This window comes from Rhinolophus hipposideros, assembly GCF_964194185.1.
Source record: "Rhinolophus hipposideros genome assembly, chromosome: 10".
Taxonomy (NCBI): Eukaryota; Metazoa; Chordata; class Mammalia; order Chiroptera; family Rhinolophidae; genus Rhinolophus; species Rhinolophus hipposideros.
Genome location: NC_138056.1, coordinates 44111964 through 44130912, shown reverse-complemented (window position 1 = coordinate 44130912; position 18949 = coordinate 44111964). Strand labels below are relative to the sequence as shown.

Here is an 18949-nt window from a genome sequence, read left to right as displayed (position 1 = left end):
CCAAGGGGAAGGGGTTGAGTGTCTCCCATGTGACCCCAAGTGCTAGGTTGTGAACTGCTGAAGGGGCTGAATGTACTGGATCTGGGCGTGAACATGGATGTCCTAGAAGAACAGATGCTGCATGAAATCTTGTGCATAGAGTGTCCCAAGCTTGAGAGCCGCTGGCAGGACCTCAAGATAAGGTCCCTGGATGCCTGTGAAGCTGTGGAGGCTGTTGAGGTGCTCGGGGGCCATTCTATGGGTTGGATGGGCCCAGGTGTGAGGGTGGAGATGAGTGGAGATGATGGGGGACTGTGTGGTAAAGGGCCAGATCCATGCAACAAATGCCTGTGTGCAGGAACGACTGCTGACGATGCTACTGTTCCAGAACCCAAATCATCAGAAACCAGCCAAGTTCCTGCGGGGCACGGTGAGGATCCAGGCACAGCTATGTCAGCTGCGTGCCCACTGCGAGGAGCTAGAGGAACTGAGGCTGCAGGAGGTGGTATTGTGGGCACCCTATCGACGTGTGGTCCAGCATGGAATGGCCATTATCAAGGCCCTTAGCCCACTGCAGAACCTGCTGCCACCTTTACGTATGAGCCCAGAGAACTGGCTGGCAGCCACCAAGCAGGCACTGAACAGCATGAAGCGGTGTGAGAATCACCAGGGGGTGGACCTGCCCAGCCATCTGCTGCAGCTGAGAACACAGCTGACCCGCCAGCTGCTGGGCAGCACCGTGGCTGCACTGGGCCTGACTCATGTCCCCTTGGTGGGTGCCTTAGGTGCTCTGGCTTTGCTGCAAGTATCAAAGAAGGCACCAGACCTGGAGAGGCTGGCACTTTGGCCTGGACTGGCAGCCTCTCCCAGCACAGGCTGCAGCACGCCAGTCCCAGGAGTGGCTCGGCCACCCTGGCTCGGGCTGAGAGCCTGGCACGAGTGTGGAGTGTTAGAGCTGCTGCCCCCATTTGCTGGGCTGCGTGCATCCCTGGCAGGCCACTCCAGGGTTTGGCAGGCTTACCTGTCACTGTCATCCACGGTGCTGGGGCCTGCACCTGGGCCTGGGTCTGAGCCACTCAGCCTCCTCCAGAGGCTGATCCTGTGGCGTGTGCTGAGGCCTGAGTGCCTGGCGGGTGCCCTGGCAGCCTTTACCACCAGCCTCCTGGGTCGGCGCCTGGATGAAAACCTGAGCGCCTTCACTATACCCCTCGAACACAGTCAAGCTACTCAGCCCCTGCTGGTCTTGTTACCACCACCTGGTCACCCCACAGACATCCTGCATCCCCTCACCGTCATCCAGAAACTGGCTGCCAAACATGAGCAGGTTTGAGCCAAGTCTCTTAGCCACAGAGTGACCAGGCTCCTATGGGCTGGGATGGGGTGTATGTGTGTGTGTGGGGGTGTCCTCCCAGCATTCACATGGATCTTTCTGGATTACCCAGACTTTGGGGATTATTGTGGTATTACTTGGGGTCCCTTGAGTCACTTTATAATCACTTTGAGTTCTTCTGACATCTCTCTGTTGGTTCCCAGGGACAGAAGCATCTGGAGGTGATAGCCCTAGGCTCTGAGGCCTGGGATCCGGTCTCGGTTGTGGTCAGCACTCTCTGCCAGGCTATGCACAAAGGGCACTGGCTGGTGCTGGAGAATTGTCACCTGATGCCTTACTGGCCGAAGGAGCTGCTACAGCCCTTGCTGGGGCTGTTGGACGGAGCCAAGGGTGGGTTTACTCCCTAGAGATCATTTCTAGGACCCTTTCCTACACTTGGGCCTAAGCTTGCACTCTCAGGCCTCATGGCCAATCCCCTAGCTCCAAGCCTGTCCCCTGAATGTGACTCCTGACCCCCTACCCTCAAGTCTGATCCCTCAACTTGTATCTGACCCTTTACCCAGCGATTGATCTCAGCCCCATGTCTGACCCCTAGTGGTCTCGGACCTGGAGTTAGAACTGCTTTTAGCTCAACCTACAAGCAGGAATGTGGTCCACAGAGATTTCCGTCTTTGGCTTATTGTGCCTACAGAGGCTATTGCTTCCTTACCAGGTGAGAAGTTTTCCCCTACAGGCTCTCAGACTGGAGTGGGGAGGGCAACTGTGCTGTGTTGGCTTAGCACTCTCCTTCCTCCCCAGCTATACTAACTCAGCACTCCATGCCTATTTCCTGGGAGCCGTCCCTGGACCTGGGCCGCGTCTTGATCGACAGCGTGGAGCTAGCCCAGCAAGGACTGTATGTGCCACCCTCTACTAAGGCGCTGCCTCTGCTCCTCCTACACGGCCTCCTGCTACACCGGCAGCTCTATGGAATGAAGCTGCAGGCACATAGGGGGCGCTGGTGAGGGACCCACCCATCCTGCTCTGTCAGTCAGTCACTTAGCAACTACTGAGTGTTTCCACATGCTGGGATTCATCTCTGGGGAGAGCCAACGTGTGAGGGCCCAGGGAAGCCAAGGAAATAACTCACTTTGAATTGAGTCTTGAAAACAGGCAGATTAGGTGAAGATGGGGCCTTTCTGAGCAGAGGGAACTAAGCTCAGTAGGAGGGAGAAGACTTCAGTGTGGCTGAGGTGGACATGCTGTGGTTGGGAGAGGTGAGACTTGAGTGGGAGAGGTGAGGGTTGTGGTACAGGGCCGTGAAGACCATTGCAAGGGGCCTGATTTTATCCTGAGGAAGTGGGAAGCCACTGAAGGGTTTTAAGTAGGAGAAAAAAGATTGACCCTACTTGTCTGTTGGAAAGATCACTCTGGCTTCAGTGTGGAAAATGGACCAGATGGGGCAGGCTGGAGGTAAGCAGGCAGGTTTAGAATGCTTGGAAGTCTCAAGGGAAGAGGTCATGGAGATGGGGACTAGGGTGATCACAGCAGGGATGGAGAGGAAATATAGGATGAGGAAGAGAAAGAGTCAAGGATGGCTCCCAGATTTCTGCCTTGGACAACTGGGTGGCTAGTATGCAGGGAAATGATGATTTTCATTGAAAGCAAGCTGTCTTTCGAGATACCAAGTGGCAATGACTAATGAGCTCTCCTGAGTCTGGGGCTCAGGAGAAGTTTGAGCTGGAGAGAAAGATGTTTTTGAAATATAGATGGTTTTGAAACCCTACTTTCTGTTCCCCTTCTCCAGGAGTCAAGTGACCCTAACCCAAGTCCTTCAGATCCAAGACCAGCTGTGTGCCAGCCTTAGCAATCCCAGTGCTGCCATGCAGGAGCTGGCCGGTGAGACCCTTCCTTTCTGCCATGTAGTCATCAGCCCCCAGGAGAGCCCAGGAAGGGGTGGAGGTGGGAGGACTGAGACGGGGACATCATTCACAACTTTGGTTTGGGAAGTGGTGGAAACTGGAGGGGTTGGAACTGAAGGGATCTGACCTCATCTTCAGCTTCGGTTTTCTATGGGGGTCCTGTGGGAGACGACAAGGACAGGGAGGCCCTGATTAGCCTCACACAAGCCTGCCTGAGCTCCGGCAGGGGGAGTTGGGACAAACCACACACATCCCAGTATCTGCTGGCCACTCTGATGCCCAGCCCAGGTAAGCTCCAGTCAGGTATCTGTGTTGGGGTGGAGAACAGCGCAGTGTAGTGCCACCCTCACGGGAATGTGAACAGCAGTGCCCATAAAGGGGTAGGAGGGGGCAATATTCACACAGTTATGGGGTGATGGCTTAAAGGTCAGAGGAAGGCCTACTCCCTTGGGTCTGGGGTGGGGAAAGTCCATCTTGTCTCTCACCCATCACCTCCACCTCCAAGAGCTAGAGGAGCCGGAAGCTATGGCAGAGTGCAAGGCTCAGATGTACCTATTGCCCATACCACCTGAACCCCAGATCTGCGGACTGAGTGCTGGCCCCCAGGCGTGGCTGTTACGACGCCAGAGTCGTGCTTTCCTGAGTGCGCTGCAGCGGAGTTCACCCACTTGGGTGCCTGCGCCTCCAGGAGGCTCCCGGCGTGCTGAAAGGCGGCTGTGGCAACGCCTGGTGTTAGCCAAGCAGAGACTGGAGTCATTACAGGCTCTGCTGACCAAGACCATTCCCCAAGATGAGTCTGGTGCCGGTTGGGTGGTGCAGGGACTGAATGCGGAGCAGCCTCTGGAGGGCTTCCTCCAGATGGAGGTGCTGGAACTGAGCCAGCTGGTGAGCACGCTGCAGCGGGACATTGACTGCCTGTTGCAGCAGCTGAAGGGCGCAACCCCGTGTGCTTCCCAACGCTGTGCTGCGGTGGCCCATGCTCTCTGGAATGGCCTCCTACCTCCGCCTTGGAGACCTCATGCACCTGCTGGGCCACAGCCACCCTGGCACTGGCTGCGACAGCTGTCACGCAGTGGACAACTGTTGGTTCGCTACCTGGACGTGGGCTCCGAAGTACCAAAACGCATCTTTCACCTGTCAGCCTTTCGCCACCCACGCCGCCTGCTGCTCTCACTGCGCTGGGAGGCTGCCTTTGCTATGCACCAGCATGTGCCCAACTCGAATTTGCCTGGTTGTCACATTCAAGGCTCCAGCTCCAATCAGCTCCCCCATAAACGTCAGGGGCTGAACATCAACCCTCTGCACCTCCAGGTAACTTCGGGCTGCCCCTTAGTTTCCAATTCTGTTCCCTCAATGTCCCTGATTATACCTCGCCGTTATCCCACCTTGCCTCTTCCTGATCTTGCCCCCTCGGTAATCCCATCTGCTTCTCTGATCCTGCTCCACCATGATCCCTCAGCTTTCTAACCTTGCCTGACCAACTTCTGGCGTCCCCAGGTGGTGAACGGCCCAAAGCCCATGGTTCCAGAGGTCGGGGAGCTGCTGCTGATTGGTCTACAGCTCTGGAACGCTGAATGGGACCCGCTGGCAGGGGCCTTGCAGGACAGTCCCTCCAGCGGGCCCAGCCCTCTGCCTCCCATCAGCGTCAGTACCAGAACCCAGGCCCAGGGCACCAATGACCTGCCACCCCATGCTGGCCTGGCTGTATATTCCTGTCCTGTGTACATGGAAGGTCCCCTCGGCACCACAAGGCTGCACAGCAGGAACATCCTAATGCACCTGCCCCTGCCCACAAAGCTCAGCCCTGCCATCTGTGTCCAACGGAGAGTCCATGTGTGCAGCCCACCCCTGCCCTGAGCCCTCAACCAAAATAAAGTTGGAGTGATTCGATGAAAGAGTTCTGAGATTTAGAAGGAGTGTAGGGTGTGTGCGCACGGAGGAGGTGACACACTGAGGGGAAAGCAGTGTGCACAGCTGAGGAGAGAGGAGGTTGGTTCACACTGAAGGGAGAAGAGGGTGTGCGCCCGGCGACCGGGGGAGGAGAGGGGAGGGGCACTATGGGGAGATGGGCCTGGTATGGGTCATGCATGCAAGGCTAGGCAGACCTGGGGATGGCGAACATGCAACAGCCCAAATCCTTACCCAGCTCTCTACTGTGCTCTCAGCACTTGTGCTATATCCACCAGGGATATTTATAAAGGGATAACATTAGAACTCAAAACGATTTTCTTAAGGCATTTAGTGGTATAATATTATTGGGAATGCCCCAATCCTGCCCTACCCGTCATCCCTCCCCCTACGATGGATATTCTGAGTGAGCCATACACACATACAAAAAAAGCAAAATAAGATACAAGGTCCTATGTTCATTCAAAAATTATTTGTTGAGCACTCCTCTGAACCAGGTGCTATTCCAGGCACTGATGAGATTGTTCTAATGCAGGGAGACAGAAAAAGTCAACATGTAAATAAGTTAAATTGATGATTTTTAAGTGATGTAAAGAAAAGAGGGGGGAGCAGTTAATACAGTTTGGGTGGTCAAGGAAGGCTTCCTGGGAACTATTTGAAGATCTATGAGGAGTGTTTCCAGTAGAGCACTCAGTAGGTGCTAACGTCTTGAGGCAGAACAATCCTGGGGTATTCAAGGAATGGAACGTGTAGCTGGAGCATGGTGAGGGAGGAGCAGAGTGAGCCAGGAGGATGTAAAGACATAGGGGCAGATCACACAGAGCCTTTTCATGCTAATGAGCCTGTATTTTCTAAAAGCATAAGGAGGAATCTATTGGAGAGTATTAGGTGGGAGATGACATGATCCAATTTGCATTTTTCACCAAGATCACACTGGTTGTTCTATGGTGAATGGGTGGAAGAAAATCCGGAATAACAAGGAGAAAGATTTGTTTGGAGGCTATTGAAGTAATTCAAATGAGAGATGATGGATATGGACAGGGTCATAACAGTGGAGATGGGAGAATGAAAGGATTTAGGAAATATTCTGGAGGCAAAGCGAACAGGACTTGCTGATGGAATGAGGGAAGAGGACAAATCTAGGATGATTCCTAGATTTTAGGTGTGAGCAACTTGTGCAGATCATGGTGTCATTAACTGAGATGGGCAATCTGAGGGAGAGACAGGTTGGGGTTGGGAATTGAGTTCTGCTTTGATATGCTGAGTTGTTATTAGTTGCATAATTGCATGCTATCCCAGGGCAAACCTGTCTGATAAAAGTCAGGCTAGGGTATGGCAGAGCTAAAGGCCTACATGGGCTTACTCTCCCTGACCCCAAGCACCAAAACTTACCAGGATGACTTATTTCCCTCACTGTCTGGCTAGGTACAAGCTACATGGTGGGAGGAAATGCAGACAAAGTATACACTGAGTGTCGGTGCACAATCTCTTCACAGTCACCCCACTCACTAGTGACTATGATACAACTGATGCCTTTGAACAGAAGGCCAAGCAAAGAGGCAAAAGTCTCCACTTTCCTCAGAAACCATTCCCTTTCTCTTTCCTATGGTCAACCAGGGACATAGCTGTACCTTTACGGAGATTAGCAGAATATTAAAGAAGTCCTTTTGGATAAATGAACACTCTATCCATGTTTACTATCACTACTATTTATCCTCCAGTGGGAGCTGGAAGTAATAGATAGTGAGATACCTATAAAACCATCTGAAATTGTTTGGTATAGAACCAAATCCACACCATTCTCTGGACTGAAATTTCTTGAATTATGCCCAGCCCAGTTATTAAACTGAGTCACTTAGAAATTATAAAATAACTACCATTTGGCAGTATAGCCCAAATACAATGACTTCCATGTAAAAATGTTCCAGATTTGACAATTTCACTGTTAAAATTGTCTACCAGATAAAATACTGTTAAGAAATTAAACTCTCAAACAATGAAAGGAAAGAAGTAAGACACATGACAAAGGGGAGATTTCCTGTCCTGTCCCAATGGGATGGGGGGTAGAAGTGGTAGAGACAAGAGAGGGAGGAGGACAAAAATCAACTTGACCTGGGACTTCGGGACAGAGCAGTAAACTGACATATGGAAGGCAAAGCGGCTTTTGCCCTTTTTCCTCCTGGGACTTTAGAAAGGAACTGCTTTGCAGCATGGACTTACCATGGCCCCGGGAGCACTACTAGGGCAGAGTGGCATGGTCAGCAAGGGCTGTGTCTTGATTCCTGCATGGTGTGGATGCTGAATAGAGACTCTTTAGGCTCAGTGGAGTACCAGGCAGAAAATCACTGTGGTCTACAGCACCAGAGTTGTTGAGAGGAGGCCAAGTTGGCAGGGAGGGGCACAGCCCTGACAGCTGTAAAAAGCAAGATGACGGATTCATCAGCTTTAGAGGCAAATGTTGGCAGAATGCCCAGGTATAGAACTAGGCCAACCATACTCAGAATATTCCAGCTTGTGCATTCCCAAGAGCCAATATTAGGCCAGAGGACCCCTTCCTTCTGATATCAAAATGCCACATAAGCCCTCCTCTCTATAGCCAGATGTCGCTTTGGAGAGGAACAGAGGTAGAATGGGAGGAATTTGAATATCTGAGCATTTACTTCAAAGAGAATAAATGAAACTTAAAGAGACTGAATTAATTTCTAGCCTCTTCCACTGTTCAATGGAGTACAGGATGGCAGTGAGACTTGTGAGGAAAATCAGATAAGTAATTGAGAAAGGAGCTAAATTTTATTTGCATATGCAAATTTGTGAGACAATTTGCAATCCAGCTCTGTACATTACATGCACTAAAAATCCAAAGACCGAAAATGTCATTGACTAGCACTCTGTAGCTCACCTGAAGCTCATTTATTTTTGCAACTTTTCAGTCTAATTTGAAATACTCATTCAGAAATAGGATACAGGAAATGTCTGAAACAGGAAAAAAAGTGCTATTTTCATCTACGAATGCCTAAGAAGCCCTAGAATTTATAAGATAGGTACTATTATTATTCTATTTTGCAGATGAGGAAACTGAGACAAAGATTCAGTAAATTATCCAAAGTCACAGAGTCAGAAAATAGTGGAACCAGTTTTTGAAATCTAGACATTTGTCTCCAGAATCCATTCTCTACACAGCATTCTATTGCCTCTACATACCAAATGTTGGGGGAGATAGTGAAAAACAAGAATCTTCATGCACTGTGGTGAGTGGGTACACTGGAGTAGTTATTCTGAGGGCAATCTGGCAGCACTTGGTGAAATTAATTAAACACACACAATTATGCTCCCAGGTTTATGTCACAGAGTCACACATAAAATGAGTTAGAAAGTGTTCACTCCTACGCCACTTTCTAGAACAGTTTGTGTACGACTGATATTCTTTCTTCATGCAGTGGTTGATAGAATTTGCGAGTAAAGCCATCTGGGCCTGGAGGTTTTTTTTTTTTTTTTTTTTTTTTTTTTATGGGAGAGGATTTTAATTACAAATTCAATTTCTTTAGTAGATACAAGGCTATCAGGTTGTTTTACCCTTGAGTTTTGAGAATTCTTTATTATTATATTTACTAGTCCATTGTCAGATATGTAGTTTGCAAATATTTTCTCCCAGTCTGTAGGTTCCTCTTAACAGGGTCTTTTTTCTTTCTTTTTTTTTTTTTTAAACAGGGTCTTTCATTGAGCAAAGGGTTTTAATTTTGAAGTCCAGTTTATCCAAGTTTCCTTTTATGGATCATGCTTGTGATGTCAAGTTTAAAACTCTTTGCATAGCACTAAATACCAAAGATTTTCTCTGATGTTTCTTTTCTAAAGGTTTTATCATTTTATATTTAAGTCCATGATCCATATTGTGTTAATTTTTGTATATGGTATGAGACTAGGTCAAGTTTTTTTCCAAAGGATGTCCAAGTTCTCCAGCTCCATTTGGTGAAAAGGATATCATTCCCCCATCAAATTGCTTTTGCACCTTTATCAAAAATCAATTGGGCTAATTTGTGTGGGTCTATTTCTGTTCTCTACTCTGTTCTACTGATTTGTGCATCTATACCTCTCTCCACCAATGCCTCAGAGCCTTGATTACAATAACTATATAGTAAGACTTTGGGTAGACTGATTCCTCCTACTTTATTCTTTTTTTTCAAAAGTGTTTTAGCTCTCCTAATTCCTTTGTCTTCTCATACAAATTTTAGAATAATCTTGTCTATGTTTACAAAAATTATGCTAGGATTTTCACAGGAACTGTGTTAAACCTCTGTATCTGAGTGGAGACAATTGACATCGTTACTATTTAGTTTTGCAACCTATGAACATGGTATGTTCCCCATTTATTTAGATCTTTGATTTCATCAATGTTGTATAATTTTCAGCAAAGAAGTCCTATAAATGTAATGTTAGGTTTAGAGCTAAGTCATTTCTTTTTGAGCAAATATAAGTAGTATTTTTAATTTCAGTGTCTACATGTTCATTTCTAGTGTATAGAAATACAATTTTTGTATGTTTATCTTGTATCTTGCAACCTTGCTGAACTCACTTATGCTAGGAATTTTTTGTTGATTCCTTTGATTTTTGGGTTTTCTGCCTTCTCTGGGTTAAGTGAATACTTTTTAGAATTCCGTTTTGAGTTATCTATAGTGTTTTGGAGATTATATCTTTGTATAGCTTTTCAGTGGTTTATATATACATATATATATGTATATATACACACACATATACATATTTTTAATATTCTTTTTATTTATATATTTTTATTTGGAAATGTTTATATCAGTACAGTGGAACTAAATTTTAAGAGACACTGGATGTCATTACTTTGGATATCATTAGTTTATTACAAAAGAGAGACATGGAAATTATTTACATGATGAGATTTCACAACTTCAGTGGAATGGGCAGCTTCATGTGATACCATGTCAATAGTGATTTACTTCAGTCTACATACTTTCCAAGAATGTCACCATCTCTAAATAAGAAATAATCCTTGTCATCTAGAACTACTTTGGTGCCTCCATATTCTGGAAGAACTTTATCTCCAACTTTCACACTAACTGGTTGAATCTTTCCGGCCTTTCCTTTAGAGCCAGATCCAACAGCTGCTACTGTTGCTTACAATACTTTTCCTTGAGATTTTTTGGGAAGCATAATGCCTCCCTTAGTTACAGTTTCCGCAGCACTCCTTTCAACTAATACTCGATCAAAGAGAGGGGGAAACTTCCTAAATGCCTGTCCTGTCACAACTTCGGCAGCAGCAGTTTATACTCTACTCTCACGCTGTGGCCGCAAGGAGAGACCTGAAGTCAGGTCTTCTGAACATGTGAACTTTAGAAAAGCCTTAATATTCTTAATATGGTTTACTGGTGTTATTTTATCAGTTCCCAAGTGAAGTATAGAAATTTTACCTCCCTTTATCCTTCCCTGTTTATAATGTAATCATCTTAAATACTTCTCTTACATTTAGAACCACAACAGTGTTATAATTTTTGCTTCAACCATCAAAGATAATTCAGAGAGCTCAAGAGAAGGAAAGCTAGCTGTATTTGCGCACATGTTTGTCTACTGTGCTTTCATACTTCTTGATGTTCCAAGATTTCTTCTTTTATCATTTCCTTTCTATTTGGAGAATTTCTGGCCATTCTTTTAGGGTAAGTCAGCTGGTGACAAATTCTCCTGGTTTTCCTTCATTTAAGAACGTCCAAATTTCCCCTTCATTCCTGAAGGATATTTTCACTAAAGTAAGAGTCTGGGTTTTCTTTCAAAACCTGAAAAATATTGTGACATTTCCCTATATATTTCCCATGGTTTCCGATGAGAAATCTGCTGTCATTCAAACTGTTCTTCCCCTTTACGTACACCCTTTTTCTTTAGCTTTTACTGCTTTTTTCTTTAGTTTTCAGAAGTTTAATTATGGTATGTTTTAATATGAATTTCTCCATGTTTATCCTGTTTGGGGTTGTTCACTTTGCTTCTTGAGTCCATAGGTTTTTGTCTCTTACAAATTTGGGAAGATTTTGCTATTTTTCATCAAGTGCTTTCTCAGCTTCTTTCTCATCATCTCTGGGATTTTCATGACAAAGATATCTTTTGTTATAGTGTCATTCCTGAGGCCCTGTTCACTTCTTTCAGTCTACTTTCAGTCTGTTGTTCAAATTCAGTAATTTGTATTGTACTTTTTTCCTTTTAGTTTTTTAATTCTAGAATTTTCATTTGGTTCCTTTCTGTAGTCTATGTCTCTGGCAAGTTTCCCTATCTGTGTATCTTTGAGACCATATTTTCCTTTCTTTTATTTTCCTTTCATTATTTGAACACATTAACAGGTACTTTAAAATATTTGACAGCTAAATCCAATATCTAAGCCCACTGGAGTCAGTCTTTTATCCTGAGTATAAATATTTATAATTTCATATTTTTATAATTCTTACAGGGCTATTTCCTGTTTATTTACATGCCTGGTAATTTTGGTTGAAAACTGAATATCGTTGACAATATGTTTTCAGTTTGTTGTTGTGAAGATTTGTTGTTATTATAGTGGGCATTTTGGGGAGGAGATGGGTTTAAGTGTTTGTGAAGTGCCTAATGACCATTTTGTGGTTCCGACAAATAATGCTGCTATGAACAATCTGCAAATGCCTGCTATGCATGTGCACACATATCCATTGGAAATATAACTATGAGTAGAATCACTTGGTCATAAAATATGTCTATCTTCAACTTTAGTAGATAATGCCAGACTGTTTCCAAAAATTTCAATTTATACTCCCTTCACCAGGGATATGAGAGTTCACTTAGTCCATGTAATTCACTTTATTCCTTATCTTTATCTTGTGGCATTTCCCCCCAATTCCAGTATATGTGTAATGTTGCCATTTGGTGTTGCTTTGCATTTCCCTGATTACTAATGAGATTGACCTTTTCGTGAGTCTACTCATTATTGAAAATCCTGTTCTATAAGGTCCCTGTTCAAATCTCTTGCCCAATTTTTTCGATTGGCTTATCTTTTTTTGGTTGACTTTTGGAGTTCTACATAAATAAAATATAAATATATATTGAATTGGATGAGTTGCTGACAGGCCACTGAGATGTGGGAAGGAGTGGAAGAAACAAATACATTTAAAATGTTAATATTTTAGATTGGTATCAGCCATGTTATAGAAAACAGTGGAACATATTTACACCAGAGTATTAACAGTGTAGAAGGATCCCTGAAGTAGGGCCAAAAAGTGTGATAATCAGTGAGACTCCCATTAAATGTATTAGTAAGTACTAAATAGGGTAGCCTTGCTTAATCAGGAACGCATCATCTTAAAACCATGAGAATCAAGGGACTAAGAGGATCAGAAACCTAATCACTAACACCTTGAGTTCCCGAACCAATGCTAAAAGCCACCTACCTTCAGGTTTCTACTATGAGAAGAAAAAAATCTCATTTAAGACATTCTTTAGTGGGATTTTTTTTTTATCACAGTCAAAATGTAACTGGTAAAATGAGCATCTCAACTTCCTGATGTGAACATTTTCTTTCCCAATTAATATTAAAATTCATGGGACAGGTGGGAAGTGGTGACTAACATCTGGTAAGATAATGAAATGTTTGAAACACCCGGAAGGAAACAAAAAGGGTTTTGTGATCAAGAGTAATGTGGATAGGATGCCCAGAGAAGATATACTAGCCAGGCTATATAAAGCTAACTACTCTAATTCCCCAAACTCACTAACAATGGATTTTAAGCAGAGAAGTGACAAATCTGATTTACATTTTAAAAAGATCACTTGGCTGTGTGCAAAATGATGTGCGAAATTAACTGCTTTGGAGGCAGGAGTGGAAGCAATTAGACGAGTAAGGCAGTTACTGCAGCAGTCAAATATCCTAGAACCAGGTGGCCAGTCTGAGAAGTCACCTGGGAAAGAGGGTGACCTGGGGATAATAGCTCTACGTAATTATGGGTCTCTGTGAAAGGCTGTAAAGGGCTCTGTGCAATTACGGAAATGGTTGAGTGTTTGGAGCTGAGCTGTGTTTCTGCCAAGATCATGTTGTTTCTTTTGGAACTGTGTTCCCTTAGGACCGTTACAGGAACAAAAGCTGGAGCTCACCAATAACTGCAAAAGCAATAAACCTCTGATGGGGATGCTAAGAAGCATGAAGCACAGATTGCTATCCAAACTCAACTTTATTCTTGTCTCTCACCACTCCTCCAAACTTTTTTCATTTGGGGGTACTCTTCCCCTGCTATGGAGAAAAGCTGCAGCAAGCCTGTAATTTTCCAGCTCATTCTTAGTAACAGTCTTACAATCAGTTTAAGATACAAACACAATCTCAAGTAATTCGAATGTCTAATCCTATGTAACAATAAATAGCCTCTACCTGTTGTAGCTTTAACTATTTTCCCCTCCGGAGAGCTCTGCTCCACTTAAGCCAAGGAGCCTGCACTGGGGGAGGAATGATCTGTATACTCTCTTCTCTTCTCACCACCTCTCCACCTAACAGCCCTAATAGCTGCTGATCGCTCTGGGCCCAAGTGCAGAGAAGTGAGGCGATGGAACAGTTCTTGCCTAACTGGGTGGTTCTGTACCCTATGGGCCGGGCAGATATTTAAAGGGGGCATCCCCGCTGTCCTCTTGACCTTAGTGGATGCAAGTTTTATTCTGGATTTCCTGCAACTTCCTCTTCAGCCCACATGGCACACTTGTAGCTTCTTTGTGCTGAGGTCTCCTTGATTCTTCAAATGGTCCTACTGGACAGGACGCAGGACCACCCCATACTTCCCTCTCTCCTACAAGGCGCATAGGATACACATGCATTATTGCGATGGCAAATTCTGGGAATGCAGGCCAATGCAAAAGCAGCAGCACTCACCTGGCTCCACCACAGAAACAATCAGTGAGCCTCTGTTTGCCTTCTACATTTCCAGAGCAGGAGTCAGACTCCAGGCTCATTATTCCTTGGCTGTAGGAATAAATATCTCAAGCTTCCTGAATGGTCCCAGTGGAGTCCTGAATTAGACTTGAGGTAAGAGGGCAAAAACCAGCCCCCACAAAGGAGTGAGTGGGTTGACAGTCCTCTGTCTCACAGTAACAAGCTCTTTACAAAGCAATCTTGCACCGGTCTCCTCCCATCCTATCCTCTTTCTGACCTTGAACCTTAAGTGTGCTATTAATACGACCAGCAATCATACTATATTTCCTTAATTCATTCATTTCCTCTCTTAGCAACAATATTCCTGTTCTCCTCTCCTCAAAACTCCAACCCCCTTTCTCCCATTTTCACTCTCAACCCAAAGTCTACTGCCTGATTCACTGAGAAAAACCAAAACAACCAAAAAGAGCTTCTCAAACTCTATCCTGATCTTTTGAATCAGAAACTGGGGGAGGGCTTAGGAATCTGCATTACAACAAACTTTCCAGGTAATTCTACAGCACTCTAAAGTTTGAGAACCACTTCTTTTCACAATCCGGCAGCTCCCTTCCACTTCCATTTGCCTCTTACTATTCTTGCCACTCCTTCAATCTGTTCTCAAATTGTTCCTTAAACTGGTCTCATTGTTCTTTAAACAGCTGGCATGCTATTAGTCTTTAAGGAAATATATATTGTTCTCTTTTCAGTCTAGGCTCTCAACATTAGACACTGAAGCCCAGGCATGGACTTGAACAAGAGCTTGTCCTGAAGCTGATGATGGAGCAGGGAGGAGCCAGATGAGGCTCAGGAGAGTGCTGCTTTAGAACCAGAGTGATGCACTGAGCCACTACTGGGAGCTGGACTGAGTTATAGGGAGCCTGGGGCCTGAGTCCGACCCAGAAAGGTATCTGCTCAGGTGGCTAAAACCAGAACAGGCCAAGGGAGAATCAAAATTATAAGGAGTGGAGGAAAGCAAGAGGGAGGACAGACCCCAGCCGTCCTGCTGAGCATGCTAAGAAACAGGGAAAATTAGTCAAGATTTTTGAATATAAATAACATTTGGGAAAGAACATGGAGGTGGAGCTAAAAAAGGTGATATGTGTCCTAAAGTGAGATGCCCTACTACTCCAACACATTCTGGGATTTTGTGGCTTACCTCCCCATTGTTCCGGGAGGCTCCTGCCCCATGTTGCTGCCATAATAGTCCTCTCCCCAGTAATCCTCGGTGAATTCTGACAAGCTGGAGAGGACTGTCAGGACTCACCAGCCTCACATCACCCTCCAAATGGGAGTCTCTCTGGTAGGCTGTGTGAACCCTCTGCACTTTGGAAATTCATGCCATCAGCCTCTCCTTTCCTTAGTCTGCAGATTTTCTGGATCCACTCCCTCCCTCAAGAGGCTGACACCTGTTCCACATCAACTCTGCATTATCCTGAAGAACTTCAAAACCCATGCAGACAATAGCCCCCCAGCATGCGCATGTGTGTACACACACACACACACACACACACCCCAGCCCTCAGTCTATTAACCAATCTCCAGGCAACCTCCCTCACATGCCTCTCTGGCACGCACTCCTGTAGCTACACACTAGACTTTGCCATTACCTGGAACTGTTCTGCTTCCAATATTTGTAATTCAAGCATTGCAACTTGTGACCACAGCCTCCCATCCTCCCAAGTCACTTGATCAATTAGTCCCAGTGTAACAACCTACTCCTGTCTTCACTCTCCTACCTGTTCTACAAAATTCCATGGTCCAGCATAGCTATCAGTTGCAAATGGTCTGAAACTCCTTTGCTTGCTTTCCTTTCATTTCAATTACATGGAAAGGTTCCAACTCTTGATGATCCCTCAGTGCTCACATTTCCCACAGCCACACCTAGATTCCTGAGTAGGCAGATAACCACACCACTGGGCTGATTGGTGTAACTATAAAGTCATACAACTATAAGTTCAAACAGGCCCTTAACGTTACTCAGCAATCCTCATTCCATCACAATCTGACTTCTCTCTCATCTTAATAGACCTCTCAACAGCAGTTGATAGCTGACAACCTCCCCATTCCTTCCATATTAAAAATCCACTCTTCCGGTTTAACTCCTCCATCTTTTGCCCAACCTTCTCATCTTGTCACCTTTGCTGGTTCCTTTTCCTTTACCCATCCACTTTGCTCCTCAAAGTTCTATTTGGAGTCATTTTCCCCCTCATTATCTTACTCTGGATATCTTATCTATTCCTATAACTTTAATTACCACCTCTAGGCTACTGATTCCCAAATCCCTAGCACAGACCTCTCCTGAGACTTCTGTGTCCCACTTCCAAATGACCATCTAAAGGTACTTAAAATCCAACATTTTGAATGGCATCACCTGCCCACCAGTTGCTCAAGCCAGAAAGCAGAGACTTACCTCAGATTTGTTTCTGTCACCAGCCTTCAACATCAGTCTACCTGCTGAAGTTCTCCCATCTGCCTATTTCTTCCAAGTCACTGGTCCACAGTGCCCTCCTCTTGTGCCCCAAAGCTGGATTCCTGCAACATACCTGCTCCCTTCAATCCCACTCAACTGGACCCTGTTGTTCCTTATCTCTTGCTTATGTGAACTCGAGTGAACTCGACTGATGAAGTCTGGGAATACAAAGATCAATGTGACTTGAGAAGACTGCAGTCTAACGCACAAAGCAACCACAACACAGCATCTAAATGCACAAATTGCACAAAGCTGCACTCTTTAGGTAGTGCTCTGACAGCACAGCTGAAGACATGCATTCTGCTTTGGGAGTAATGGAGTAAGAAACAACTAGGTTGTTTAAAAGCATGAGTAAGACTTTGCCAGTCAGATGAGTACTCAGCAGAGAGAAGAGCACATGCAAAGGCCCTGTCCAATGTCTGCTGAATGGTTCACAGCTTCCACACATGCCCTTTGGCTGACAGCCTGCCTCAAACCTCCATGCCCTTCTGGAGGGAGGCATTCAACTCCCTCAGAGTCCCAGAAACTGTGTCCCAGTGGCCACGCTCAGTTCTTGTTCTCAGAAATAGGTAGAGCTTGTATCTTTATACCCGAGCCCATGGCAGATTCATTTTAGCAGAGGCCAATCTGTCAATCCACTTCCTCCTCTCCCAACACTAGCTTCTTTGCCTATAGCTTTCCTATGACACACTGATCTGGGCCCACTGCCAGGCAGAAATGACAGACCCTTCTACCAATGAACAGCTCAATCCCCCACCCAACATGGCATTAACTGATTATTATGTATGAAGAGACCCAATTCCTTCAGTAGCCCCCTCCAAGGACAGCTCAGAATCTGTGAAGAATCTCTAGATATCCTACTAAACAGGCCTATTGAAAGGCCTATACTGAGCTCTTCCAGAGTCTTCCTCAATCAACAAATCCATTTTTTTACCCCTCAACCTCCAAATCATCCTATGGAAGGTCTTTAGAGAACAACGAGGCTTACAACACATGATAGCCACACTACACTTTATTGAGCACCTCCTCGATACCCTGCCCTGGCTGCAAATTCCCTCAATTGGCCCACACGACAATCCCATGAGAAAGGAATTCTACCCCTTTTCAAATGAGGAATGTGACATTCAGAGATTAAATGACTCTCAGCAGTAAGTGGCAGGCCAGGATTTGAACCTAGGTCTGTTTCCAAAATCTGTGCTCTCAGCCAGACACACACACCAGGGCCCGAGAGGACAATAGGTGCTGGGAGGTTTGTACCATGTGGCTCCAAAGATGGAGATGAGGCTAGGGGGGAAAGAAGTACAGGGACAATCAAACAGTCTTCAGAGAAGCCCAACTGATGTATTGAGGCAGGATGTTTGTGGGCTACCGGTTGTCCCAGAGCCAAGAAGCAACACCTGCCTGTCTGAGGCCTTGAAAGCCTAAACAGACCAAAGCTGAAGGAACAGAATCTATGGGTGCGCAGAGGGAGCTGGTCTGCAGACAGAGATCAGAAGAAAGAAGTATGGAGATGCCAAAACAGAAAGCTCACGTGGCTCCTGAGAGATGGGAAAGGGAGTCAAATCCCGAGATGCCTTGAATTCTCAATCATCTAATTTCCATGACTCCTAGGAGATCCATTATTCCCAAATATCTCTGTGTTCTAATACACTCCTTATTCTTTGGCTAGCCTGAGTGATTTTACGCTTCTTGCAACCAAGAAGCCTTCATTAGAGCAGGGCTGAGCCAGGGGTTTCATCACACTTTGCTCCTGGATGAAGGAAGAGTGGTACCAGATCCTGGGTCCCAGCCTGGCTGGATACAGTCTTCAGAGTTCTGAGCCTGGAGTTCGAGACTTGCCTCCCCTATCAAGGGGGGTGGTCCAGAGGTCACCTGCGCTTATAGAGACATGGCTGAAGCTTCAGGCCTGAGAGTTGAGCCTTGGGCCCTACCCGAGGTGGCCCAGTCTTTTCAAAATCAAACAAGAAGAAGTGGCTGTTGGTCAGGTCCTAGGGGCAGAAAAGACCCAGTGAGCTCCAAATCCTCACTCCATTCAAAATACCTCCATCCATGTCCTGCCCCTGCTCAGAAAGCTTCCCAGGACTCTTTCATGAATTGTGCCTTCAAGAAGCAAATGTCTTTGGGGCGGATGGGTGGTTCAGTTGGTTAGAGCGTGAGCTCTGGGCAATGGGGCTGTCGGTTCGATTCCTACATGGGCCAGGGAGCTGTGCCCTCTGCAACTAGAATAAAGTCAATGAGCTGCCGCTCAGCTCCTGGGTGGCCAGATGGCTCAGTTGGTTGGAGCGTGTCCTCTCAACAACAAGGGTGCTGGTTCAACTTCTGCAAGGGATGGTGGGCTGCACCCCCTGCAACTAACAATGGCAACTGGAGCGGGAGCTGAGCTGCGGCCTCCACAATTAAGACTGAAAGGACAACTTGAAGCTGAACGGCACCCT

General features: G+C 45.8%; 2 protein-coding genes and 1 pseudogene across 4 annotated transcripts in view; 1 reads left to right on the top strand and 2 right to left on the bottom strand.

The window, feature by feature from the left end:
- The window catches only part of DNHD1 (dynein heavy chain domain 1), a gene marked incomplete at its 5' end in the record, with an annotated part of 67207 nt that extends 61664 nt beyond the window's left edge, over window positions 1–5543 (top strand). The window contains 9 exon segments of the mRNA XM_081062702.1: window positions 41–219; window positions 338–1303; window positions 1513–1699; window positions 1905–2021; window positions 2108–2309; window positions 3096–3187; window positions 3349–3498; window positions 3716–4521; window positions 4708–5543. Of these exon segments, the coding sequence (XP_080918828.1) occupies window positions 41–219; window positions 338–1303; window positions 1513–1699; window positions 1905–2021; window positions 2108–2309; window positions 3096–3187; window positions 3349–3498; window positions 3716–4521; window positions 4708–5067 (3059 nt within the window). The 3' untranslated portion in view covers window positions 5068–5543.
- Window positions 1–18949, bottom strand: part of RRP8 (ribosomal RNA processing 8) — a 45158-nt gene that overhangs the window by 22866 nt on the left and 3343 nt on the right. The window contains exon 7 of one of the 2 annotated variants that reach the window (XM_081063165.1): window positions 7339–7531. In XM_081063165.1, coding sequence (XP_080919291.1) covers window positions 7358–7531 — 174 coding nt within the window. In that variant the 3' untranslated portion in view covers window positions 7339–7357. Of the gene's footprint in view, window positions 1–7338; window positions 7532–10191; window positions 18503–18949 lie in introns of those variants that run through there. The other variant, XM_081063166.1, reaches the window with a different exon arrangement.
- On the bottom strand, window positions 10084–15799 carry LOC308504145 (10 kDa heat shock protein, mitochondrial-like; annotated as a pseudogene). Its single transcript has 2 exons — window positions 15781–15799; window positions 10084–10382 (listed from the first exon to the last, which is right to left on the bottom strand). The product of its transcript is annotated as a 10 kDa heat shock protein, mitochondrial-like (transcript).